Source organism: Oryctolagus cuniculus, chromosome 12 (assembly GCF_964237555.1).
Source record: "Oryctolagus cuniculus chromosome 12, mOryCun1.1, whole genome shotgun sequence".
Taxonomy (NCBI): Eukaryota; Metazoa; Chordata; class Mammalia; order Lagomorpha; family Leporidae; genus Oryctolagus; species Oryctolagus cuniculus.
Genome location: NC_091443.1, coordinates 30,973,296 through 31,001,076, shown reverse-complemented (window position 1 = coordinate 31,001,076; position 27,781 = coordinate 30,973,296). Strand labels below are relative to the sequence as shown.

Genomic DNA, 27,781 nt, shown 5'->3' with positions numbered 1-27,781 from the left:
CTCGCTGCTTTCTAATAGTGGAACCCCACCCCTCTCCGCGAGGTCCCGCCCCCCGCACCTGATCCTAGTTCCCATTGGGCAGATCTGAACGCTGTATACACACCCGACCCACGCACGCTTGGCCGGGGCGCCTTCGCGCCTGCGCACTAGCGCCATTAGGCGGCTGGAAACAGAGCTGGGGGGGCGGGGGAAGAGGTCAGGCCGAATCTTCCTCCGTAATAAGAAGCGACGCGTCCCGCGGTCCTGGCTCCGTGGGTCCGGTCGGGTCGGGCCTGGGCGCTGGAGCTGCTGTGGCTCCCGCCGCGGCGGGTGCGATGGAGGCCGTAACGGAGTCCAGCGTTCACGCCGGGGGAGGACCAGACAGCCGGCGGTGCTAGTAGATGAGGCGGCGGAGGTGGCGGTGGCAGCCCGGGCTCTCCATGAGCAAGCGGCGGCGGCGACGGGTGCGGCGGCACCGACGGTTTTCGGTCCCCAGGGAGGTACGAGGAGTCGGCTTCCTGGTGGACGGCCGCTGGCCGCTGTGCGGACGCCTTCCATGGTCCGGCCAGCAGTCCCGGGCGCTCGGCGCGGGCACTGCCAGCCTGGAGGCGGCGGCGCCCAGCGGTGTCAGCAGCCCCGGGCTCGGGCACCCGCCTGCCGAACGGGGCAGGGCCTAGCTGGACAGGATGGGCGTGGCCGGGACGCGGGGGCTAGGGGAGCGAGCCCACCGAGCGCCCCCGGGGTAGCTGCCCGGAAGCCCGGGCAGTGTTTCGGGGAGACCCCTGGGACCCCGGAGCTTTTAGGGAACCCGTCCTTCGATGCCGTGGGCAGGTGGTGTGGCCCTCACGGCCAGTGTTGTTGGACTGTCACCCTTGGAAATGACCGCTAGAGAAAGGTGTTGGAGGGCTGGAGAGTTTTTTCACTTAACGTCGGAGGGCCTGTCGAGGCAGGAAAGTAAAGCCAGCGAATACATGCTCTAGTGCTTCCATTACAATGCCTAGTATATCAGTCTTAGACGTTGAGGAAACTTAAGACAGTTTTAGGTAAAGCTCTTTGCAGCTCGCTCTCCATCCTTTTCCTTTTTTTTCCTTCATACTTCCGTTTGCCATTTTTATTGTAATTGACTTTGGAGCAAAGCACCAAATGAATGCTGGAACTAGATGTGGCTTCTGGTTCTTCCAGGCCTCCCCTGCTCACTTTTTTTTTTCCCAGAAGATACTGAAGTTACTTTCATGTCATGTGTATTATTATGGTTCAGTTCTTTTAGGTATAACTGCTGCTTTTCAGAACCATACTGTACTTGTGGTCGTGTCTAAAAGATAATTAGAGGGAAAATCATGAGGAGTTGCTTTCCAAAGCAGTATTTAGGATTCTGAACTTGAGGTTTTAAGCAATCTTAAACCTTGCTATAAAGATCTTTAAAAATTCAACAGGCATGAATCAAAACTGGAGAGACCTATTAACATATTTGAAGTGTTTTAATGCATTATGATTTCTGTAAATGAAACATGTTTGTTCCTATAAGAGTTGAGTGTGTGTTTTCTTAGGCTTCAGATTTGCCACACCCTCTGATTCCTAAGTGGTCTAGAGCCAACATGTTAGACTATATATAAACATCTACAATTCAGACTAAATATAGCCTGGAATATTTTAGAGTCCACAGACTCTCCCTTCTTGCTGGAAATACTTTCTGCATGTATGCTCAGTGTACTGTAGAACTGAATTTTTAGTCTGCAAGAAATTAAAATAGTTTTGAACTTTTTTTTTTTTTCACAAAAAAAAACACAGAGGACTGTAGTATTGAGTGTTAGGTTCATGTGCATGAAAGAATGTCTTTGAGAAGATGGTCAGACACTGACCTCGTTTCTAAGTACCTATTCTTTTAAATAAAAATATGCTTTTCCATAAACAACACATTTGATAGCAATATGATAGTTTAGACTTTTGTCTTTCCCAACTGAAGCAATTTTTTCCATATAATTTCAGTAGGAACTTTTAAAAAAATTTTGCTCTGCGTAACATAAATGCCACAAAAATGTGTAATAAACTGTGCTGTTGGTTTAAAAACAAATGCTTAGCTCTTCTCAAGGTTGGGGGAAGGATAAATGCCATTTTAAGGAGGTAGGACACTTACAGTCATTCCCAAAACTTGAAGTAGGGAAAACCAGGATATAAGATTCTGAATCAGCTCCTCATAGCATGGCCTTTGCAATTACGATTATAGGAAATGTAGCACAACTCTAAATTGCAAGTAAAAGTTCTCAAAAGTGAACAGAAATATTAGCCATGCCAGGGCTGGCATAATGGCATAGCAAGTTAAGCCACCTGCAGCACTGGCATCCCATGTGGGCTCCGGTTTTGAGTCCCAGCTGTTCCATTTCCCATCCACTCCCTGTTGATGTGCCTGAGAAAGTGGCAGAAGATGGCCCAAGTGCTTGGGTCCCTCTCCCACATGGGAGACTCAGAAGCTCCTGGCTCCTGCCTGGGCCAGCCCTGACTATGGTCTGCCATTTGGGAAATGAACCAGTGGATGGAAGACCTCTCTGTCTCTGTCTTTGTAACTCTTTTAAATAAACAAAATAATCTTAAAAAAGAAGAATGAAATATTAGCCATGGTAGTATTCAGTTCTTATGATTATTCCTCATTTGTCTTTCAAAAGTAAATGCCAGAATCAATCCATCAATAGCAACAGGTGCTGGTTTGTATTTTTTATACCACAGATATATGTGTACTATAATTAACAAAAACTGTAATTAACATAAAGACCACCAAATGGCTGCTATTCTGTACTCTCAACTAAAGATCCCATTATTTCAGTTTTTTTTTTTTTTTAAGATTTATTTGATTTATTTGAAAAACAGTGTTATAGAGAGAAGTAGAGCCAGAGAGAGAGATCTTCCATTTGCTGGTTCACTCCCCAGATGATTGCAACAGCCAGAGCTGAGCTAATCTAAAGCCAGGAGCTTCTTCTGGGTCTCCCACATGGGTGCATGGGCCCAGGGACTTGGGCCATAGCAGAGAGCTGGATCTGAAGTGGAGCAATCAAGACTCTAACCAGCACCCATAAGGGATGCCGGTGCTACAGGTCAGGGCTTTAACCCGCTGTGCCACAGCCCAGCCCCTATTTCAGTTTCTTAAGTAGAACCACCTATATTACAAGAAAGTGAAGCACTGTTTGTATTTTGAAGGGAAGAGGATGTTTACATTAAGAATATACATAGGGGCTGGCGCTGTGGCATAGCAGGTAAAGCTGCTGCCTTCAGTGCCGGCATCCCATATCGGGGCTGGTTCGAGTCCCAGCTGCTCCACTTCCCATCCAGCTCTCTGCTATGGCCTGGGAAAGCAGTAGAGGATGGCCCAAGTCATTGGGCCAGTGCACCCACGTGGGAGACCCAGAAGAAGCTCCTGGCTCCTAACTTTGGATCGCTGCAGCACCAGCTGTTGTGGCCAATTGGGGAGTGAACCAGTGGATGGAAGACCTCTCTCTCTGTCTCTCCTTCTCTGCATAACTCTGACTTTCAAGTAAATAAATAAATCTTAAAAAAAAAAAAAAAGGAATACACAAAAGCAGTTTGTATCTTTAAATAGTTTTAAGCTTTATTTAGCAGTTTTACAGAGTTTTCCTGTGTAGCAGATAAAATATGTACTATGATTTAATGCACATCAAATGGGTATGCTGTGCCTAAGGAAAAAGCGGCAGATTTTAAAAATCTTTTGCATATTGCCCCCAAAACAGCACTTTTTTTTAATATTGGGAGACCATCTGATGAAATTTAATTTGAATATTTAGGTAGACTAATGTTCAGTTAAACACATCTCATGTTTTGTTTTTGAACGTTTTAAATGCAGGATGAAGACACTGTTTGAAGAGATCAAAGCATCAATTAAAAATAACTATAACCAAGATCGATCGTTTTGGAGGCCTGTTCTTCCTTGGGGAGGTGTTTTTACTATCAAAGCTGGCCGCAAAGCAGTATCCTGTACACCACTCTATGTTGAAATAAGACTGAAAAATACCTGCACCATAGATGGATTCCTGATGTTGTTATATGTCATTCTGAATGAAAATGAAAATTTCCCCAGGGAACTCTCTCTTCATCTTGGTAGAGAGTTTGTAGACTATTTCCTTTATTTAATGGACACCTACAGCTTTACAACTGTGAAGCTACTTTGGATTTGGGACAAGATGGAAAAACAGCAATACAAATCTGAAGTTCATAAAGCATCATTAATAATTGATTTATTTGGGAATGAACATGATAACTTTACCAAAAATCTGGAAAATCTTATGTCTACCATTCAAGAGAGTTACTGTTCCAACTGGAGATGCCCAACTCGAGTGCAGGAAGATCAGCAGCGTACAATTAATATAAAGTAGGTTGCTCTACACTCTGTCACTTTTACATTCTTTAAATGAATGTTGTTTTAAATATGTATACACATATAAGTACATATAGCAAAAATATTTGTTAAAGTACAGAGCCTGTGTATTTATGTGTAAAACAACTTCACAGATGCAAGACTCCTTTGTAGGTCCTCTGAAAAAAATACTACAATTTATTATATCTAAATATTTTAGAATTAGTTTATAAAACCAACTGAAAGCTTTTTCAGCAGCAAAGTAATAAATTATTCAGTATAGAATGTGTTTACCCTTGTTCTAAGCTTACTAATTTGACTGTGTACGTGATTCTTTTTGTCAAAAGTTAGTCTTTTAAGAGCACTTAATACTGTTTTGCCCCTTGAATGGATGTATCTCTGTCAGGAGGGCTAGTTCCAAATGAACAAAATGACTAAAAGTATTCTTTCATGTCACAGCTAGGGAATAATAACAGACAGAAACCCTGAAGTTAGCATCTCACACCTGAGGAAGGAAGTGAATGTGAGAAGCTTTTACACTGACTGGGAAAGGTGCAGAGAGCCAACTGAGTGTTTTTGGCCTTCAGAGAGAAGGCAGACCTCCAGGCTGGTAAATGACAGGGAGAGAGGCCAAACTGGCAAGGCTGAGTGGAGTGCTGGGAAACATTAAGGCCTCTAGAGAACAGAACTGGGAAGGGATCATTGCTTATGGAAGAAAACAGATGCAAATGTGTTGTGTCAGAAAGGGCATTTGGCCCTATGGTTCAGGAAAGCAGCCTAATACTTGAAGACTGTTCCCATTCAGGAATGTAAATCACATTCCCTAATTTATTAAACTCATGTTTTCCTGAAATAATACTTTTTTTCTATTTTCCTATACTGCTGACATGTTGATTTTGAAATTTTCTATCAGTGCAAAAAGTTGCCTTACTGTATGTGAAAATGGACTAGAGAGTTTCAGAAATTTATCTTTTTTTTGGAAACTATCTTTTAATTTGTAATACTAATTTATATTTATACTAATAATTTATATTTCTCATGCAGTAAAATATTTTTCATCATACTCTAAAACTTTTTAAAGCTTGTGCCTATTTCTTTAAATCCTGTATTAAAAAACTCTAGTGGATGTAGACAAACATTTTAAACAGATCAGGTAACGGTGGCCAAGAAGGTTGTGACTGCATTAGTCCTGATTCTTGGTCTTACATTCTACTCACTAGACCAGATTGTCACTATTAAATCCTCTCACAACTTTTTAAAATTAAAGTACCAACAATTGCATATTCAGAAGCAGTTTTCAGAAAAATTTGGTGTTTATTGGAAAGCTTGATGAATTAATACTCAACTGATTTGTTGAGTATTAATTACAAATTAATACAATTAATACAAAGATAGCTAACAAAAATTGTGCCTGGTATGCTTGGTTTTGCTAAGAATGGATTGGTCTAAAGAATTTGGTATCCGAATGCATTGATCTGTAAAATGTTGATGCAGTTCTTTCATGTATTTTACCATTATTATAGTCCTCCCCAAGAAATTCCACATGGAAACTTAATACGACTGGCTGTGGATGAGTTATTCTGTTCCAAGATTGAACTGTGTGAAGAGCGTGGGTGAGTATCAGTAGACATTAAAGATGAAAGTACATCTGTTTTGTATATAAGGAAACCTGGGCTGATGTGCCTTTTGAAGTTAATAAGTTATCAAATAGCAACTCATAAGAATTTAGAATACCTAACACTTTGAATCTAACTAACAAACCTAGTTAACTGTGCATCTTGCATTGCGTTTTCATTATTAAATATCACTATATAGAATATGGTACTACAAATAATTGATGGATGCAAAGCAAATGCCTTTTCTTTTTTTCTCCACTGCTGAGTAGGTACAATAAAACCTTGGTTAACCGGAACCCAGCTAATCGGGACCCTCAATTAACTGGATTTTTTTCTGCATTCCTCATTTAGGAGAACGAGGTAAATGACAACCAAAACAATTTAATATAGTAAAAAAATTCAGAACATATTCATCCCAAACTCTTAACAATATTTATGTTTGCATTATTGTCCAATGAGAATTAACATTTAGGATGATCTTATAGCTAATCATTCACAAAAGAAGGGAATGATAAAAATACATTCAGTTAATTATTTGTAAGTCCAGAAAATGAACTAATGTATTTTAGCAACAAATACTGAAACAAATCATTTTTTGGTTAACTTAGCTTGGTCAGTAATGTTAACCAGAATACTGTGCTCTGAACATTCCGGTTAATCGAGATTTTACTGTATAATTATATTTGTTATATTCTGATACGTGTGCTTAATATTTGATAATACTCAGAAAACAGAATTGGCTTCATCCTTATGAAAGATCCTGATGGCAAAAGGAAGCAATTAGAATCTTACTATTTATTCTCTTCTCTGCCATTGCTAGGAGAGAAAAATCTATCTACAAATAAAAGCCAACTCATGCTTTTATAAGCCTGGATAGAAATAGCTAGCTCTTCCTGGAGTTTTAAAATGCCACTTCAAGTGCAGAGAACACAGCTTGTAAACTTCTGGGAATAGTTTTATAAGGTAATAAACAGCCACATTATTACCCATACCTATAATACATTTAAAAAAATAGAAATTAGAAATTAAAGTCACAAAGACAACCCAGAAGTGTTGAAAGGCAGCTTTTCCTGTGCGTAATAATGTTCATTCCTATTTTCCATTTTAGTTGTGGTGGCTTAAGAGAATTTGCCCAGCGAGTTTTCTGTCATGGGGCACCTCCTTTTGTTGTCTTAAATATGCAGCACTGGAAATCTGAAGATCTGGCATATGTACCTTATTATTTGGATTTATCTGATCACAAGTAGGTGTTTCTTAATTTGTAATATTACTAAAAATTAATTTTTAATTCCATCATGATTTGACTAGTCATTAAGAAGATACTTTTGAAAACAATAATATCTCTAAATTTATGTGATTAGAATCTACTACAGGAAGCCAATGCCTTATTTTTTATGATTGATTTATTTATTTGAAAGAGTTACACAGAGAGAGGAGAGGTAGAGAGAGAGAGAGATCTTCCATCTACTGGTTCGCTCCCCAATTAGCTACAACAGCCGTAGCTGCGCTGATCTGAAGCCAGGAGCCAGGAGCTTCTTCCGGGTCTCCCACGTGGGTGCAGGGGCCCAAGCACTTGGGCCATCTTCTACTGCTTTCCCAGGCCATAGCAGAGAGCTGGATGGGAAGAGGACTGTCTGGGACTAGAACCAGTATCCATATGGGATGCCAGCGCCACAAGCAGAGGATTAACCTACTGCGCCACAGCCGGCCCCTTGACCTTTTTTTTTTAAAGATTTATCTATCTATCTATTTATTTATTTATTCATTTATTTATTTATTTGAGAGAGAGAATCTTCCATCCACTGGTTCACTGCCCAAATAGTTAAAATGTCCAGGGCTGTGCCAGGCCAAAGCTAAGATCCTGGATCCATCTGAGATTCCTACATGAGAACCAGCTTGGGCCATTTTCAGCTGCTTTCCCCAGGCCATTATTAGGGAGCTGGATCAGAAGTGGAGCAGCCAGGAGTCCAACTGGTGCTTATATGGATGCCAGCATCGCAGGCAGCAGTTTAACCTGCTTCACCACAATGCCAGCCCTGAGTTAGGCTTTTTAGCAATTCTTAAATTGTATCAATGTTTATAAACACTTTATTCAAATTACCAATTATAGTACCTGATTTATAGAGGTAGATGTTTTATCAGGGGATAGAATGCAAATTTCACTCCTTAGTTAAAAACTTAAGGAATGTTTATCTTAAAAAATATAATTTTCTACTACACTTTGTTATCTAATTTGCAGATATTTATTGGAAGGTGCAACATTATTTAACAAAGATGAGCATCATTATTCTGCAGCTTTCCAGATTGATGGACATTGGATGCACTATGATGGCCTCAGAAATGTGAATTTAATTTTGTTAAATAAACCCCCAGAGTTTCTCCTCTTGTCATCATTGGTTTATATTCGAGCAACAGAGAAATAAATATAGACTGATGCTAAATTAAATTGTTTTCCCTCCTGCCCATGCTCCTCCAGATCTGAAGGGCTTTTATTTTGTGTATACTTGGTATCCAAGGAAATAGTTCAACTATACTAGTTTCAGAGGTGTATTTTCCATTGTTTGGCCCCAGAAAAAAACTTTATATAGAGGATCTATGCAAAAATGTTTGTATTTCTTTTTTATATAACCTGGGTTATTTTTATATAGGCATATTTTATGTTGAAATAAAATACATCTTGTGGCCTTTGTATTTTTTATTTATATGTACCTCAAAAATTTTTATACTTTTATCCTTAAATCTAAGAAAATACTGTATCATTTGAAGACTAAATTTTTCTTTTTTGGATTTCCAAGTAAAACCTGTTAAATGTCAGTATTTCAGTTCATATAAATTGAGCAGTTCAAAAATATATTGACTATGTTTCTTTGCCCTACCTCACTATTATCCAAAGTGCACTACTGGATTTAGTATGGGTTTGAATATACAGTTTATGGATGGCTTAGTTTATCTTACCTGTTGATTTGCCTAAATTCCCTGCAGAATTTTTAAATTATTTATGTGAGAATTTTTTCTAAACTTTATTTCTTTGTAATGGCATTTTTAACTACCTACTAAGGTATTATAAACCTGCCAATGGATTTTAAGTGTTAACTAAGTTTTCAAGCTTAATTAAAGTTAGTATTACAAATAAATTATGTAACTATACTGAATATGTATCTCATAACTAAATTTAATCTGATGAGTATTTTGCAGATAAAACAACTACAAAGGCATTAGGCAACTGGGTGTTTATTACTGTTGGACTAACAATAGAAATGTACTTTAACCGTATGTTTAAAAGGAAAATGGGTTTCTGAGTATTTTCTTTAGTTATGTATTGACACAGAAAAAATAATAAATTTTAAAGTAACATTTGCTGGCTCCCTTGTAAGTAGTAATTGAAAGCAGAAGGGTTTGATTTGCAATATAAATCCCTAAAATTTTATAGTTATCAAAACGCTGTTTAAAAAAAAAAAACTTAAGATGGCTCTTTGCATTAAAGGGAAAAAATAAAGATTCTCAAGGGAAAACAATTTTTGAAATTTATCAACATATATTTTAGAATTTATATTTCATTTAAGTAGTCTGCTTTAGTTTTGGGTTGAGATTAAGTGCAATATATGGAGAAACTTTATAACAACACAGTTCACTGCCATATACCAAATTGCTAAAATTTCATCCAATAAACTTACATTGCTTGGTGCCATGTTTAGATTTATGTATAGAAGAATGGATAAATGTCGGTGAAACATTGCTGAAAATGTATTTCTTTGAGTAAATGCTATGAAAATTCCTTTTTTACCTAAGATAAAAAATATTGATTTATTTTACAAAAAAAAACATTTTACCCAGGGTTTATTTTACTAGTTCACCAAGTGTGTTTAATTAAGATTTTTACAATAAACTATTGCAGAAACATGTTACTGCATGAATCAAAACATAACAAAATACGCAAATATTAAAGTATACATAAAATGGTGTTCTTAACAAAATTATTCCTAATGCAGACTTATTATTTTAGGAATTGTGCTTTATTGAGAATAATTCTAGTTTTATCACAAAACAATGACTTACCTACCTCACAGGGTTGTTGTGAGGATTAAGATGTTTGTTAAAATCTTGACTACGTTGAACATGCTAATAAAAAAACATTTTTTTCTACCTCTTTGATGTACAGGCAAGGCTTCCAGATTTTCTTTCACTACTGAACTATTCAGAAAAGTTACTTAGGCAAGAACTCATATCACTAATATTTTTAATGTGTAATGAGATTAAGTATGCTTTCTTGATCCCAGATTGAGGTTTAATGAGATGAGGTAGTTCATAATTATGATAATAGTTGATTGGTAGAAGAAGTTATTCGCTGCTGACCCATGAAAAGAAAGGGTCAAAAGGAGTTAATTAGATTATCTACAGAATATGAAGGTGAGGATATGGAAAATTCTTTATAACCGCCCCTTAGAAAAATCAGAATAATCTGTTGGCCTGTTTGGGGCAAATCATATGAGAGAATAATCAGAATATATTCTTAAAATTACCACAAACCACTACTATACTCACTGAGCAAAAATAATTTTAAAACTGTGGCCGCACTCTGAGGGAGATCAAGAACAAATAAGAAATTTATGGAAGAAATCTCCTACTTGCTTCTCTTCAATGAAGAAACATTTTGTTTTCCTACTTCTGCAAATAACCTTAGAGTATTCTCTCAAAGTACCTTTTTAAATTTTTTTTCATTTATATAAGGGGAACAAATTTTACATATTTCACATATGCAAATTTCAAAGCTTAGTGATCCTTTCCTCCCTCCCACCCACCCTGCTACCCTCCCTCCTCCTTCCTTTCTTATTTTTTCTTTTAATTTTTACAATTACATACTTTCAGTTTATTTTATAATCACATTATTTGGTTTAATGTCTGAGGCATTACCACTAGATCTGATCTTTCGAAAGGAAATTACCCTAGGCAGGCTTACTGGGCTGAGTGCTGTGTTCTACTTTTTTCTTATAGTTTGAAGAAACCAACTAAGCAGCTAAGTATTATGACAAGCTATACATGCCAAACATACGAACAAGTGAGTTTTATAATTAAATGATTTAATGATATTTAATTACTTGAAAATACTGCAGTTAGCAGAAAGGGTAAGCAATTCATGTAAAATGGCTGTAATTAGCATACTACAGCCAAAACAAACATTTATGTTCTCATCTTTATTAGTACTTTAGCATTTAAATCCACATTAAATTCTGCCCTGAAATGGCATAGCTTTTAAAATTCATCTTATTAAGATATTTTTATTTAGGTCTTTAACCTGATGCCTATCAGGGTTTTCTGCATCCTATCCAACTGTACTAGGGCTCAAACTCTGATCACCCAGAGAGCCTCTTTTGAATGATGATGTCTTCTCCAAAATTCATGTTGAGTTTAATCCCCACAATTGTGGTATGGAAAGGTGAACTCTTTTGAGAAATAATTAAGGGTAAGTGAGTTCTGAGTTCTGCCATGTGAGAATGCAAGAAGGCCCAGATGCTGGCATCATGATCTCAAACTTCCCAGCTTCCAGAAGTTGTTGATAAATTACTCCATTTCCCCACATGGATGGAGTTCCTGGCTCCAGGCTTGGGCCTGGCCCAGCCCCAGCTGTTGTGAGCATTTGTAGAGTGAACCAGCAGGTGGCAGATCTTTGTCACTCTGCCAAATAAATAATATTTTACAAAATCTGAGTTGATTTTAATACTTATGTACATGAAATTGATTTATCGTGAATCTTAGTTAAAATTACCTGAAAACTTTTGTGGGTTTTTTTTAAAGATTTATTTATTTACTTGAAATGCAGAGTTACAAAGAGGGAGAGAAGATCTTCCATCCACTGATTCACTCCCCAGATGGCTGCTGGGGCTGGGGCTGGGGCCGGGGCCGGCCAAAGTCAGAACTGCTTCCAGGTCTCTTCTTCTTTTTTTTTTTTTTTTTTTTTTTTTTTTTTTAATATTTATTTATTTGAAAGTCAGAGTTACACACACACACACACACACAGAGAGAGAGAGAGAGAGAGGTCTTCCATCCGATGGTTCACTCCCCAAATGGCCACAACGGCTAGAGCTGTGCTGATCTGAAGCCAGGAGCCAGGAGCTTCTTCCAGGTCTCCCACATGGGTGCAGGGGCCCAAGGATTTGGGCCAACTTCTACTGCTTTCCAGGGCCATAGCAGAGGGCTGTGCAGCCGGGCAGCACAGGGTCTCGAACTGGCTCCCATATGGGATGCTGGTGCTTCAGGCAAGGGCGTTAACCCACTTCGCCACAGCACCGGCCCCCAGGTCTCTTCTTTAAAGATTTATTTTATTTGGCCGGCACTGTGGCATAGCGGGTAAAGCCCCTGCCTGCAGTGGCAGCATTCCATATGGGTGCTAGTTTGAGTCCCGGCTGCTCCACTTCCAATCCAGCTCTTTGCTATGGCCTGGGAAAGCAGTAGAAGATGGCCCAAGTGCTTGGGCCCCTGCACCCATGTGGGAGACCTGGAAGAAGCTCCTGCCTTTGGATCAGTGCAGTTCCCACTGTTGCAGCCATCTGAGGGAGTGAATCAGCGATGGAAGACCTCTCTCTCTCTCTCTCTCTCTCTCTCTCCCTCTCTCTCTCTCTCTGACTCTATTTAATTCTTCATTTGAAATATATAAATTTTTTAAGAAAAAAAGAGATATTTATTGGAGAGACAGACAAGGAACTCTTCTGTCCACTGATTTACTCCCCAGATGGCTGCAACCAGCCAAAGCCAGGAGCCTGAAGCTCCAGCTGTGTCTCATGTGGGTAGCATCTTCTGCTGCCTTCCAAGAGAATTAGCAGGGAGCTGGATGGGAGGTGGAGCAGCCGGAATTCCAACCAGTACTCTGATATGGGATGGCAGCATCACAGGTAGCCACTTATCCCGCTGTGCCACAACAGGAGCACCTGGTTTGTTTTTTAAAATATCAGGGATTGTGCCTCCATATAAATTTCAGCACCATTTTTTCCAGATCTGAGAAGAAGGTCTTCGGTATCTTGATTGGTATTGCATTGAATCTGTAAATTGCTTTTGGGAGAATGGACATTTTGATGATATTGATTCTTCCAATCCATGAGCATGGAAGATTTTTCCATTTCTTTGTATCCTCTTCTATTTCTTTCTTTAAGGTTTTGTAATTTTCATCGTAGAGATCTTTAACGTCTTTGGTTAAGTTTATTCCAAGGTATTTGATTGTTTTTGTAGCTATTGTGAATGGGATTGATCTTAGAAGTTCTTCCTCAGCCATGGCATTGTCTGTGTATACAAAGGCTGTTGATTTTTGTGCATTGATTTTATACCCTGCTACTTTGCCAAACTCTTCTATGAGTTCCAATAGTCTCTTAGTAGAGTTCTTTGGGTCCTCTAAATAAAGAATCATGTCATCTGCAAAGAGGGATAGTTTGAGCTCTTCCTTCCCAACTTGTATCCCTTTAATTTCTTTTTCTTGCCTAATAGCTCTGGCTAGAACCTCCAGAACTATATTGAATAGCAGTGGTGAGAGTGGGCATCCCTGTCTGGTTCCAGATCTCAGTGGAAATGCTTCCAACTTTTCCCCATTCAATAGGATGTTGGCTGTGGGTTTTTCATAGATTGCTTTGATTGTATTGAGGAATGTTCCTTCCAAACCCAGTTTGCTTAGAGTTTTCATCATGAACGGGTGTTGTATTTTATCAAATGCTTTCTCGGCATCTATTGAGATAATCATATGGTTTTTCTTCTGCAGTTTATTAATGTGGTGTATCACATTGATTGTCTTGCGCACATTAAACCATCCCTGCATACCAGGGATGAATCCCACTTGGTCTGGGTGGATGATCTTTCTGATGTGTTGTTGCATTCTATTGGCCAGAATTTTATTGAGGATTTTTGCATCTATGTTCATCAGGGATATTGGTCTGTAATTCTCTTTCAGTGCTGCATCTTTTTCCGGCTTAGGAATTAAGGTGATGCTGGCTTCATAGAAAGAATTTGGGAGGACTCCCTCTTCTTCGATTGTTCTGAATAGTTTGAGAAGAATTGGAGTTAGTTCTTCTTTAAACGTCTGGTAGAATTCAGCAGTGAATCCATCTGGTCCTGGGCTTTTCTTTGTTGGGAGGGCCTTTATTACTGTTTCAATTTCTGTCTCAGTTATGGGTCTGTTTAGGTTTTCGATGTCTTCCTGGTTCAATTTAGGCAGGTTGCATGTGTCCAGGAATCTATCCATTTCTGATAGGTTTCCCTGTTTGCTGGCATACAAGTCCTTGTAGTAATTTCTGATGATTCTTTTTATTTCTGTGGTGTCTGTTGTTACATTTCCTTTTTCATCTCTGATTTTATTGATTTGGGTCTTTTCTCTTCTTTTTTTAGTTAGTTGGGCCAATGGGGTGTCAATTTTGTTTATTTTTTCAAAAAACCAGCTCTTCGTTTGGCTGATTTTTTGTAATGTTTTTCTTGATTCAATCCTGTTGATTTCTTCTCTGATTTTAATTATTTCTCTTCTCCTACTAGATTTGGGTCTGATTTGCTGTAGGTTTTCTAGATCCTTGAGGTGAATTGAAAGCTCATCTATTTGGTGTCTTTCCAATTTCTTGATGTAGGCACCTATTGATATAAACTTTCCTCTTAACACTGCTTTTGCTGTGTCCCATAAGTTTTGGTATGTTGTGCTGTTATCCTCATTTACTTCCAGAAAGTTTTTGATTTCTCTTTTGATTTCTTCTATGACCCATTGTTCATTCAGGAGGCACAAGAGACCTCGAATAGCTAAAGCAATCTTGTACAACAAAAACAAAGCCGGAGGCATCACAATACCAGATTTCAGGACATACTACAGGGCAGTTGTAATTAAAACAGCATGGTACTGGTACAGAAACAGATGGATAGACCAATGGAACAGAATTGAAACACCAGAAATCAACCCAAACATCTACAGCCAACTTATATTTGATCAAGGATCTAAAACTAATTCCTGGAGCAAGGACAGTCTATTCAATAAATGGTGCTGGGAAAATTGGATTTCCACGTGCAGAATCATGAAGCAAGACCCCTACCTTACACCTTACACAAAAATCCACTCCACATGGATTAAAGACCTAAATCTACGACCTGACACCATCAAGTTACTAGAGAACATTGGAGAAACCCTTCAAGATATTGGCACAGGCAAAGAATTTCTGGAAAAGACCCGGGAGGCACAGGCAGTCAAAGCCAAAATCAACTCTTGGGATTGCATCAAATTGAGAAGTTTCTGTACTGCAAAAGAAACAGTGAGGAGAGTGAAAAGACAACCGACAGAATGGGAAAAAATATTTGCAAACTATGCAACAGACAAAGGGTTAATAACCAGAATCTACAAAGAGATCAAGAAACTCCACAAAAACAAAACCAACAACCCACTTAAGAGATGGGCCAAGGACCTCAATAGACATTTTTCAAAAGAGGAAATCCAAATGGCCAACAGGCACATGAAAAAATGTTCAAGGTCATTAGCAATCAGGGAAATGCAAATCAAAACCACAATGAGGTTTCACCTCACCCCTGTTAGAATGGCTCACATGCAGAAATCTACCAACAACAGATGCTGGCGAGGATGTGGGGAAAAAGGGACACTAACCCACTGTTGGTGGGAATGCAAACTGGTCAAGCCACTATGGAAGTCAGTCTGGAGATTCCTCAGAAACCTGAAGATAACCCTACCGTTCGACCCAGCCATCCCACTCCTTGGAATTTACCCAAAGGAATTTAAATTGGCAAACAAAAAAGAGGTCTGCACCCTAATGTTTATTGCAGCTCAATTCACAATAGCTAAGACCTGGAACCAACCTAAATGCCCATCAACGATAGACTGGATAAAGAAATTATGGGATATGTACTCTTTAGAATACTATACCGCAGTAAGAAACAACGAAATCCAGTCATTTGCAACAAAATGGAGGAATCTGGAACACATCATGCTGAGTGAAATAAGCCAGTCCCAAAGGGACAAATACCATATGTTCTCCCTGATCGGTGACGACTGACTGAACACCAAGAGGGAAACCTGTTGGTGTGAGGTGGACACTATGGGAAATGGTGGCTTGATCAGCATAGCCCTGACTGTTAATGAACAACTAAATACATTATCCCTCTTAGTAGTTTTTTTTATCTGTTCTACTTAATATGACTGGTTTAGATCTGTAATTGATGCACAGTTATTCTTAAGTGTTGAAAATTAACTGAAATGTGATCCCTGTTGAACATGGTGGTGGGAATGGGAGAGGGAAGAGATGTATAATTTGGGACATGCTCAGGCTGACTTGCCCCAAGTGGTGGAGTCGGAAGCATACCAGGGGATTCCAATTCAATCCCATCGAGGTGGCATGTACCAATGCCATCTCACTGTTCCAGGTGATCAGTTTCAGTTCACAGTTGGTCATGGTGAAGGGACTGGGAGTCAAAGGGAGCACATAGACAAGTCTAGTACCTGCTAACGCTAACTGATGGAGTAAATAAAGGGGAGAGTGATCCAACATGGGAAGTGAGAATCTCAGCAGACTCATAGAATGGCAGATGTCCTAAATAGCACTCTGGCCTCAGAATCAGCCCTAAAGGCATTCGGAGCTGGCTGAAAAGCTCATGAGAGTATTTCAGGCATGGAAAGCCAAGACACTCTGGCAAAAGATCTCTGCGAGTGAGATCCCAGTGGAAAGAACAGGCCATCAAAGAAGGAGGTACCTTTCTCTGAAGGGAGGAGAGAACCTCCACTTTGACTATGAGCTTGTCTAAACAAGATAAGAATCGGAGAACTCAGAGGGCTTCCATAGCCTTGGAAACTCATGACTGGAGCATAGGGAGATTACTGATGCCATAGACAGGAGTGTCAATTGGTAAAGTCAACAACAGGAGTCACTGTGCACTTACTCCTCATGTAGGATCTCTATCCTTAATGTGCTGTACATTGAGATTTAATGCTATAACGAGTACTCAAACAATATATTTCACTTTGTGTTTCTATGGGGGTGCAAACTGTTGAAATCCTTACTTAATGCATACTAAACTGATCCTCTGTAAAAAAAAAAAAAAAAAAAAAAAAAAAAAGAAGAAATTATCAATTCCCAACTTGACTCTCACTGGGATTAAACATGACAATAGGTCTGCTCTGATTTCATCATCATTTTAAAAAATCATCTATTATTTTTCACTTTATGTTTCTGTGTGGGAGCAAACTGTTGAAATCCATACTTAATGTATACTAAGCTGATCTTCTGTATATTAAGATAATCGAAAATGAATCTTGATGTGAATGGAAGGGGAGAGGGAGTGGGAAAGGGGAGGGTTGTGGGTGGGAGGGACGGTATGGGGGGAAAGCCATTGTAATCCATAAGTCGTACTTTGGAAATTTATATGCATTAAATAAAAGTTTAAAAAAAAAAAAAAATATCAGGGATTGGCCGGCGCCGCGGCTCACTAGGCTAATCCTCCGCCTAGCGGCGCCGGCACACCGGGTTCTAGTCCCGGCTGGGGCGCCGGATTCTGTCCCGGTTGCCCCTCTTCCAGGCCAGCCCTCTGCTGTGGCCAGGGAGTGCAGTGGAGGATGGCCCAGGTGCTTGGGCCCTGCACCCCATGGGAGACCAGGAAAAGCACCTGACTCCTGGCTCCTGCCATCGGATCAGCGCAGTGCGCCGGCCGCGGCGGCCATTGGAGGGTGAACCAACGGCAAAAGGAAGACCTTTCTCTCTCTGTCTCTCTCTCTCACTGTCCACTCTGCCTGTAAAAAAAAAAATAAAATAAAATAAAATAAAATAAAATATCAGGGATCTTCTTTTCACCAAGATGGCGCCGAAGGCGAAGAAGGAAGCTCCTGCCCCTCCTAAAGTCGAAGCCAAAGCGAAGGCCTTGAAGTCCAAGAAGGCAGTGCTGAAAGGCGTCCACAGCCACAAGAAGAAGAAGATCCGCACGTCCCCCACCTTCCGGCAGCCCAAGACACTGCGCCTCCGACGGCAGCCCAAATACCCTCGGAAGAGCGCCCCCAGGAGAAACAAGCTTGACCACTATGCCATCATCAAGTTCCCCCTGACCACGGAGTCGGCCATGAAGAAGATAGAAGACAACAACACACTGGTGTTCACTGTGGATGTCAATGCCAACAAGCACCAGACCAAACAAGCTGTGAAGAAACTCTATGACGTTGATGTGGCCAAAGTTAACACCCTGATCAGCCCTGACGGAGAGAAGAAGGCGTGTGTGCGGCTGGCTCCTGACTATGATGCTCTGGACGTTGCCAACAAAATTGGGATCATCTGAACGGAGTCCAGCTGGCTAATTCTAAATATATGTTTTTTCACCATAAAAAAAAAAAAATATCAGGGATCTTGGGGCCGGCGCTGTGGTTTAGCAGGTTAACACCCTGGCCTGAAGCGCCAGCATCCCACATGGGTGCCAGTTCTAGTCCCGGCTGCTCCTCTTCTGATTCAGCTCTCTGCTATGTCCTGGGAAAGCAGCAGAAGATGGGCCAAGTCCGTGGGCCCCTGCACCCGCATGAGAGACCCAGAGGAGGCTTTTGGCTTCAGATCAGCACAGCTTCAGCCGTTGCAGCCATCTGGGGAGTGAACCAGAAGATGGAAGACCTCTCTACCTCTCTCTGTAACTCTGTCTTTCAAATAAATAAATATTTTAAAAAAAAATATGAGAGATCTTTAAAAGTTCATGAGAAATTTATATTACGAAAAAAATATGCATGGGTATCAATTTTTTTACCCCAATAAACTTATCTTTTTAAAAACTTTAAAAATTTTTTAAAAAATTACCCAGTCTCAGAACAAATGGGCTAATATACTCCTTTAATCTCAAATTTAATCTGATTACAGGGAAATAACAACCTTTTTATCTGAGAGCTTGAAGAGGAAGAAATTAATAGGGAGGCCTTTTTAGCTATCTGATTCCTTTAATATAGTAATATTTACTTGAGGAAGTAGAAAATTTACCATCACATGAAGGATTAGGCCCATAATTTGTCCATTGTTTCCTAATACAGTGTTCTGCAAAGGATCTAGAAAAATATCACTTAAAAATGAAAAAAGTGAGCTGCTTTGGCTGGGCCCTCTAAGAATGTGGACTGGAACAGGAGCTTTGGGAACAAATTAGCTAAGTAGACATGTTAACCGCAGTAGAGTTAGAAACTTGCTATATTGTATGCTTGGCTGCATTTTCATTACTTGTTTCCTCTTTAAATTTTGTGAAGTCTAATTTTTTAGAATAATTATAAAAATATGCAAATCAGTTAATAAAACGAAAATGTAAAGAAGATAATAAAGATCACCCATTATTTCTCCACCCAGTGGTAAACAATGGTGCATGCCACACAAACCTTTTCAGAAACTCCAGCATGGCTCTGTAGCACTGAAAAGAACTAAGAATCAAGGAGTAGGGGCTTTGAAGGAAGAAGTATATACTCCTGGAGACTGGCATGGTGGAAATGGAGGTAATCAGCGTGAGAACATTCTAAGAGGTCAGTGAGACTAAGGAAAACATTACTGCAACCACCTATTTCATCATTTCTTTGCACCCAGACACTTGTCTTCAGAAACATTACATTTTCTCAAGCATTCAAGAACTTACTAGTTTACGAAGATGTCATTCCTGCCGGCGCCGCGTCTCAATAGGCTAATCCTCCACCTGCGGTGCTGGCACACTGGGTTCTAGTCCCGGTCGGGGTGCCGGATTCTGTCCCGGTTGCCCCTCTTCCAGTCCAGCTCTCTGCTATGGCCCTGGAGTGCAGTGGAGGATGGCCCTGCACCACATGGGAGACCAGGAGGAAGCACCTGGCTCCTGGCTTCAGATCAGCGCAGTGCGCCGGCCACAGTGCACCGGCCGCAGCGGCCATTGTGGGGTGAACCAACGGAAAAAGGAAGACCTTTCTCTCTGTCTCTGTCTCTCTCTCTCACTGTCCACTCTGATTGTCAAAAAATAAATAAAATAAAATAAAATAAAATAAAAGATGTCGTTCCTTTACAATATCTACATCTCATAGTCTCCTAGGTGCTAGGGTTGAGAAGCAAGACCCTAAGGGTATGAGTTGTCCCAAAACATACAACCAGATAGTTTTTCTGTTTCACTATTAATATAACATAGAAATAAAGATTAAAATACAGGAGCCAGTGGCTGTGGCATAGTAGGTAAAGCTGCCGCCTACAGTGCCAGCATCCCATATGGGTGCTGGTTTGAGTCCCAGCTGATTCACTTCCAATCCAGCTCTCTGCTGTGTCTGGGAAAGCAGTAGAAGATGGCCCAAGTCCTTGGGCCCCTGTACCCATGTAGAAGACCCAGAAGTTGTTCCTGGCTCCTGGCTTCAGATGCGTGCAGCTCCGGCCACTGTGGCCATTTAGAGAGTGAACCAATGGATGGAATACCTCTCTCCCTCTCTCTCTCTGCCTCTCTGTAACTCTGCCTTTCAAATAAATAAATAAATCTTCTTTTAAAAAAATACACTAAAGTGAGGTGACTATAGTTTATAATGATGTGCTATACACTATATAAAGGACTAGAAGACAAGAGTTTGTAGGCACCAACATAAAGGAAAGGAAATGAAACTGTCTTATTTGATCAGTTTATGTTGTATACATGTATTGAAATATTGTAGAAATATTATACATTAATCATCACAACATAATTAACTGGCTAAGGGATTTTTTCAAAGAGGAAGGAAGTAGGCACCAAAAATAGTTCTGCATACTCAATATATTGGAACTTTAGAGCAAGAGAAAGGGAAGGGAAAGGAGAAATTGGGGAAAACAGGAGAATGGAGCTGGTCAAGAGACAGGAGGAAATAGCAGCAAGCTGGGAAAATCTTTACCCAAGTAGGCTAACATAACATCAGGCTGGGCTGGCGCTGTGGCATAGTGGGTAAAGCTGCTGCCTGCAGTGCCAGCATCCCATATGGGGGCTGGTTTGAGACCTAGCTGCTCCACTTCTGATCCAGCTCTCTGCTATGGCCTGGGAAAGCAGTGGAAGATAGCCCAAGTCCTTGGGTCCCTGCACCCACATGGGAGACCTGGAAGAAGTTCCGGGCTCCCAGCTTCAGATCTGCACAGCTCTAGCCACTGCACCCAATTGGGGAGTGAACCAACAAATGGAAAACCTCTCCCTCTCTCTCTCTCTCTACCTCTCTTTCTCTGTGTAAATTTGACTTTCAAATAAAATAAATATTTAAAAAGTAACAAAATTTAAAGATAAAAAATCAAGCATATTTTCTCTACTGTATTAATTAAATGCATACTTACTGACTATGCAAGTTGTAAATTTTAAAAAAGATTTATTTATTTAGTTGAAAGGCAGAGAGAAGGAGAGACAGAGAACTTCCATCTGCTGGCTCACTCCCCAAATGGCTGCATCAGCCAGGACTGGCCCAAGCCAAAGCCAGAAACCAGGAGCTTCTTCCAGGTCTCCCCAGGTAGAGGTGCCCAAGGATTTGGGACATCCTCCACTGCTTACCCAGGTGCAATAGCACGAAACTGGATTAGAAGTGGAGCAACTGAGACTTGAACTAGCACCCATATGGAATGCCAGCACTGCAGGCACCAGTTTAAGCTGCTGGGCCAAAGTGCCAGCCCCTGTAATTTTAATTAAATATGATCTCTGCCCTAAAGGTGTGTTCATGACTAGAAGAGGGAAGATCATGGCTGTATAGAGGGAAGTACTGTGGCAGGCTCAGAGACGTTTTGTGAGTTTGTGAGATGGGCAGTTCTGCAGACAACTGCTGTGAAATCCTTGAAATAGGCTTTACACAACTGATGCCTCACCTCCCTGAGAATATCTGTGGACTAAAGAGACTACAGGGGCTGGCGCTGTGGCGTAACAGGTTGAATTGCTGCCTGCAGTGCCGGCATCCCATCTGGTCACCGGTTTGAGTCCCGGCTGCTCCACTTCCTATCCAGCTCTCTGCTCTTGCTTGGGAAAGCAGTAGAGGATGGCCCAAGTGCTTGGGCCCCTGCACCCATGTGGGAGACCTGGAGGAAGCTCCTGGCTCCTGGCTTTGGATTGGGACAGCTCCAGCCGTTGCCAACTGGGGAGTGAACCAGTAGATGGAAGACCTCTCTCTTTCTGCCTCTCCTTCTCTCTCTGTGTAACTCTTTCAAGTAAAAATAAATAAATCTTTAAAAAAAAAAAAAGGAGACTACAGATTGTTAAGTTTATGATTTCACAGGCATTGTAAAGTTTTTTACTGGTACATTTATCCTAAGTCAAACTACCTTCAATTTCACATTAGAACATTATAAATCTTACAATGAAAAGAATTTCAAATACCTTCAAATTAAAAAAAAATATTTCAGGGGGTAGTGCTGTGGTTTAGTGAGTAAAGTCGCCACCTGCAGTGCTGGAATCTCCTATGAATACTTTTGAGTCCCAGCTGCTCCTCTTCCCATCCATCTATCTGCGATGGCCTGGGAAATCAGTAGAGGATGGCCCTAGTCCTTGGGCCCCTGCACCTGCATGGGTGACCCGGAAGAAGCTCCTGGCTTTGGATTGGCACAGCTCTGACCGTTGCAGCTATCTGGGGAGTGAACCAGCAGTTGGAAGATTAACCAAAATGGATGGAAGATATCTCTCTCTCTCTCTCTATCTCTGCCTCTATGTAACTCTGCCTTTCAGATAAATAATCTTTAAAAACGAAAATCTTAGGTACAGTATAAAAAAATATTGCAGCTAGAATAACCCGTAAAAGGTTTAATAATCTCAAAGATTTCTGTTACTGATAAAAAGTGAGAGGGTCATTTGGGATGGGTCTTCTTCAAAAACTTGGTGAAGGAGATGTCAGCTGGACTTCTAGGACAGTCTCAATTCTTGCTGTATTCTTGATGAACATGAGGTGGAAGACACTTCTCAGTATAGAATGTAGAACACCTGGAAAGAAAGAACCATACCCCAACATAAAGTAGTAATCCCACTTGTTAATTTTGGTTAATTCAGGTCTAATGTTCCTTTTGTTCTTTGACTCTGCTAGACTCATAGATTGGAGAAAACACACAACATGGAATCTTTCCTAAGTTCAGCTGTACTCTCCCTCTGCAAACGGCACCACAGACAAAATATTTGTTAGCTTGCTCCCAGAGTTTCTTCACAACTTCCTCCCAACCTTTATGATCTCTGGAGTCCTCATCTGTTTCTCCATCTTTTGCAAAGGCTTAGAAACCCCTGTCCTTAGCCAGCTTATGGAAATGCTGAAAGATATAATTGGGATTACATTTTTTAAAAGATTATTGATTTATTTGAAAGGCAGAGTAACAGAGCGGGGGGGATCTTCCATTTGCTAATTTACTCCCTAAATGGGTGCATTGGCCGTGGCTGGGCTGGGTTGAAGCCAGGAGCCAGTAGCTTCATCTGAGTCTCTCCCACGTGGATGCAGGGTCCCAAGAATTTGGACTATCTTCCGCTGCTTTCCCAGGCACATTAGCAGGGTAGCAGGGAGCTGGGTTGGAAGTGGAGCAGCTGGGACTTAAATTGGCACCCACATGAGATGCTGGTGTCACAGGCAGTGGCTTAACCTGCTGTGCCACAACACCAGCTCCAGAATTGCATTTTTTAAATCTTTTTAATCCAGGAAAAGGATTTGAACTGTGGAATTTTTAAAAATAAAAGACTATTTATTTATTTATTTATTTGAAAGGCAGAGTTACAGAGAGGCAGAGGCAGAGAGAGAGAGAAAGTTCCATCCGCTGCTTCACTCCCCAAATGGCCACAATGGCTGGAACTGGGCTGATCTGAAACAAGAAGCCTCTTCCAGGTCTCTCATGTGAGTGCAGGGGCCCAACGACTTGGGACATCTTCCACTGCTTTCCCAGGTCATAGCAGAGAGCTGGGTCATAAGTAGAGCAGCTGGGACTTGAATTGGCACCCATATGGGATGGTGGCACTGCAGGAAGCTTTACCCACTAAGCCATCGCGCTGGTCCCTTGAATTGCAGACTTTCATTTTTGTTGTTGTTGTTGTTTGTTGTTTTTGACAGAGTTAGACAGTGAGATAGAGAGAAAGAGAGAAAGGTCTTCCTTCTGTTGGTTCACCCCCCAAGTGGCCACTGCAGCCGGCACCCTACACCAATCTGAAACCAGGAGCCAGGTGCTTCCTCCTGGTCTCCCATGCGGGTACAGGGCCCAAGGACCTGGGCCATCCTCCACTGCACTCCCGGGCCACATCAGAGAGCTGGACTGGAAGAGGGGCAACCGGGACAGAATCCGGCGCCCCGACCGGGACTAGAACCCGGTGTGCCAGTGCCGCAGGCAGAGGATTAGCCTAGTAAGCCGCAGCACCGGCCTTGAATTGCAGACTTTCTAAGTGAATTATCATATATGGTCATTTTACCACTAGATTGCTTGTATTCTTGGTTTCTTGCTGTCAAGGAAAGACAAGAGTACAGAGGTTAAAAGCCTGGGCTATGAATTCATATTGCTTATGCTAAAATCCATGTTTGGTCCCTGGTGTGTGATTTTGGACCTATCATTAACCTCTCTGTTCCTCAGTTTCCTATAGACAGATAGATAGATGCATAGATAGATAGATAGACAGATAGAGATTGTGGTGAAGATTAAGTGAATCATTATAAGACTTAGTACCTGACACATAGTAATTACCATGAAGTGTAAGCTACCATTATGGATTTATTGATTCCTCTTTTGGCATTTTATCAAGAAATGCAATAGGTAAGTAGTGCTGCTGTAGAAAATGAGCTTAAATTTTTGCAAATGTTCAGTTTTTTTGGCTGAAAATCACTGCTGGTATTTCTGTGGCAGTTAAGTTCACAGAACACATTATTAAAACAATAAAAAGATTTTAAATACACAAATGAGTTTGAAATGTAAAAATAAAGCAGAAGAAAAAATGGGAACATAAGTGAATTTCCATAGATAGCAAATGATAGTGAAATATCACATCTGGTTCCTGTTCAAAATTACTTATCCAACAGATTGTCCAAAACTGTTTACCTCCCTACTGTGGTCTGAGTGTTTGTGCCTTCCTTCTGCTCCCTTCTAACTAGGCCTTGAGCTCATAACCTTATAAATGAGAGTAGTCCCATTATAATAGCTCCCCAGGAGAGATTTCACAGCTCTCCCAACCACACCTCTTCCACCATATGAAGACACAGCAAGAAGGCTCCAGCCATGAGCCAGCCAAAGGGTCCTTACCAGAAACCAGGTCTACCTTAATCTTGGCCTTCCCAGCCTCCAGAGAAAGCTACACGGTTTGAAGCAGTCTGTTCCAGCAGCCCAAACACACTAGGACACCATCATATATGATTTTAGGGTCTTTTAAAATCTGGCTATAAAATTTTGAGATATATTGCTCAAAGTAGTGGGAACTACCTACTCTATTAAATGCTGTCTATTTTAACTCTTAACTCTCCTCAGGCAACACACAAGAATATATTTTTCAAGACTTGCTTTCTGATCACCAAGACAGAAATGACTCACTCACCATTGTTTATATACTGCCTTATTCAATAAGATATTTAAACTAGCCTTTAATGTATATTAAAACAAGGAATTTTTCATTTCTTTAATTATATTTTAATATTAGACATAGTTTGATCCAAAAAAAATCTGAGCACAAACAACATTTTTTTTTTTTTTAGATTTTATTTATTTCTTTGAGAGGTAGAGTTACAGAGAGAGGGAGAGACAGACAAAGAGGTCTTCCATCTGCTAGTTCACTCCCCAAATGACCCCAATGGCCAGAGCTGGGCTGATCCAAAGCCAGGAGCCAGGAGCTTCTTCTGGGTCTCTCACGCAGGAGTAGAGCCCAAGTACTTGAGTCATATTCTACTGCTTTCCCAGGCCATCAGCAGAGAGCTTGATCAGAAGAGAAACAGCCAGGACATGAATCAGAGACCATCTGGGATGCCAGCGCTATAGGCAGAGGCTTAGCCTACTATGCCACAGCACTGATCCCTCCAAGTGTCAGCTTTTAATAAACCCCTAAGTGGGTGGACCAATAAAAAAATTAGTTTGTAAGGCACTCTTATCTATGACTATGAGTATGCAAAATGGTACAACCACTTGATAGAACTGGGCAAGATCTAGCAAAATTACCTGGCCTAGCAAATCAACTTCTAAAACCCTATCCTCAAAACATAAAATGACAAATGCATAAGGCTCATAATTATAGCAATATTTGTAAAGGTAAAAGTCTGAAAATCCAATGTCTATCAGTAGACTAGTTAAAAGTCCATGGTGGAGCCAGCCCTGTGGTGCAGCGGGTTAACACCCTGGCCTGAAGCGCTGGCATCCCATCTGGGCGCCGGTTCTAGTCTTGGCAGCTCCTCTTCTGATCCAGCTCTCTGCTATGGCCTGGGAAAGCAGTGGAGGATGGCCCAAGTCCTTGGGCCCCTGCACCCACGTGGGAGACCTGGAAGAAGTTCCTGGTTCCTGGCTTTGGATCAGCGCAGCTCCTGCCGTTGCAGCCCTCTGGGGAGTGAACCAGCAAATGGAAGACCTCTCTGTCTCTACTTCCCTCTGTAACTCTGTCTTTCAAATAAATAAAATGAATTTTTTTTTTGACAGGCAGAGTGGACAGTGAGAGAGAGAGACAGAGAGAAAGGTCTTCCTTTGCCATTGGTTCACCCCACAGTGGCCGCTGCGGTGCACTGCGCTGATCCAAAGCCAGGAGCCAGGTGCTTATCCTGGTCTCCCATGCGGGTGCAGAGCCCAAGCACTTGGGCCATCCTCCACTGCACTCCCAGGCCACAGCAGAGAGCTGGACTGGAAGAGGAGCAACCGGGACAGAATCCGGCGCCCCGACTGGGACTAGAACCTGGGGTGTCAGCGCCGCAGGCAGAGGATTAGCCTATTGAGCAGAAACGCTGGCCAAAAATAAATCTTAAAAAAAAAAAAAAAAAAAAAAAAAAAAAGTCCTATGATAAGGGCTGGTGCTTTGGCATAATAGGCTAAGCTTCCGCTTGGGGAGTTGCCATTTAGGGAGTGAACCAGCAGATGGAAGACCTTTTTCTCTGTCTTTCCCTCACTCTGTAACTCTACCTGTCAAATAAATAAATACAATCTTAAAAAATAAAGTCCTATGGCAAAGAAAAGTACCATGCAACTATTAAAAAAAAGGATGAGTGGTATAAAGCAATATCCAGAATATATTAAATGAAAAAACGTTAAAAAGAGTGTTTTGGGGCTGATGTTGTGGCGTAGCAGGTAAAGCTGCTGCCTGCAATGCCGGCATCCCATATATGCAACCGTTTGAGTCCCATCTGCTCCATTTCTGATCCAGCTCTCTGCTATGGCCTGGGAAAGCAGTAGAAGATGGCCCGAGTCCTTGGGCCCCTGCACCCACGTGGGAGACCTGGAAAAAGCTCCTGCCTGGCTCCTGGCTTCGGATCAGTGCGGCTCCGGCCGTTGGGGGCCAATTGGGGAGTGAACCAACAGAAGGAAGACCTTTCTCTCTGTCTCTCTCTCTCACTGTCTGTAACTCTACTTTTCAAATAAATAAATAAATAAATAAATAAATAAGCTTAAACAGAGAAGATGTAAAAATTAGTGAATCTGGGGGGCTGGCAGCTGTGGTGCAGTGGGTTAAAGCCCTGGCCTGAAGTGCTGGCACCCCATATGGGTGCCAGTTCTTGTCCCGGCTACTCTTCTTCCGATCCACATCTCTGCTATGGCCTGGGATAGCAGTGGAAGATGGCCTAAGTCTTTGGGCCCCTGCACCTGCATGGGAGACCCAGAAGAAGCTCCTGGCTCCTGGCTTCGGATGGGCACAGCTCTGGCCATTGCAGCCATCTGGGGAGTGAACCAGAAGATGGAAGACCTCTCTCTCTGTGTCTTTACCTCTCTCTGTAACTCTTTCAAATAAATAA

General features: G+C 41.3%; 1 protein-coding gene across 2 annotated transcripts; it reads left to right on the top strand.

The window, feature by feature from the left end:
* Positions 1-341: 341 nt before the first annotated feature.
* C12H14orf28 (chromosome 12 C14orf28 homolog) lies at positions 342-27,781 on the top strand. 2 transcript variants are annotated; one of them, XM_070053720.1, is made up of 6 exons: positions 342-479; positions 3,830-4,354; positions 5,863-5,952; positions 7,064-7,198; positions 19,269-19,438; positions 27,196-27,781. In XM_070053720.1, exons 2-6 carry the CDS (start codon positions 3,831-3,833, stop codon positions 27,222-27,224), a joined length of 948 nt encoding a protein of 315 aa, XP_069909821.1. In that variant the 5' UTR covers positions 342-479; position 3,830; the 3' UTR covers positions 27,225-27,781. The 2 variants fall into 2 exon arrangements, with proteins under 2 accessions (XP_069909821.1, XP_002718206.1); XM_002718160.5 differs by lacking the exons at positions 19,269-19,438; positions 27,196-27,781 and adding an exon at positions 8,195-10,098.

What these genes read in the sequence shown, in the direction of transcription:
- C12H14orf28 (XM_070053720.1), top strand. Translation starts at nt 3,831, where the DNA reads ATGAAGACACTGTTTGAAGAGATCAAAGCATCAATTAAAAATAACTAT. An exon ending in CAGCGTACAATTAATATAAA is followed by an intron (nt 4,355 to 5,862) that starts GTAGGTTGCTCT and finishes CCATTATTATAG; the next exon opens with TCCTCCCCAAGAAATTCCAC. An exon ending in TTGGATTTATCTGATCACAA is followed by an intron (nt 7,199 to 19,268) that starts GTAGGTGTTTCT and finishes TTCTCCACCCAG; the next exon opens with TGGTAAACAATGGTGCATGC.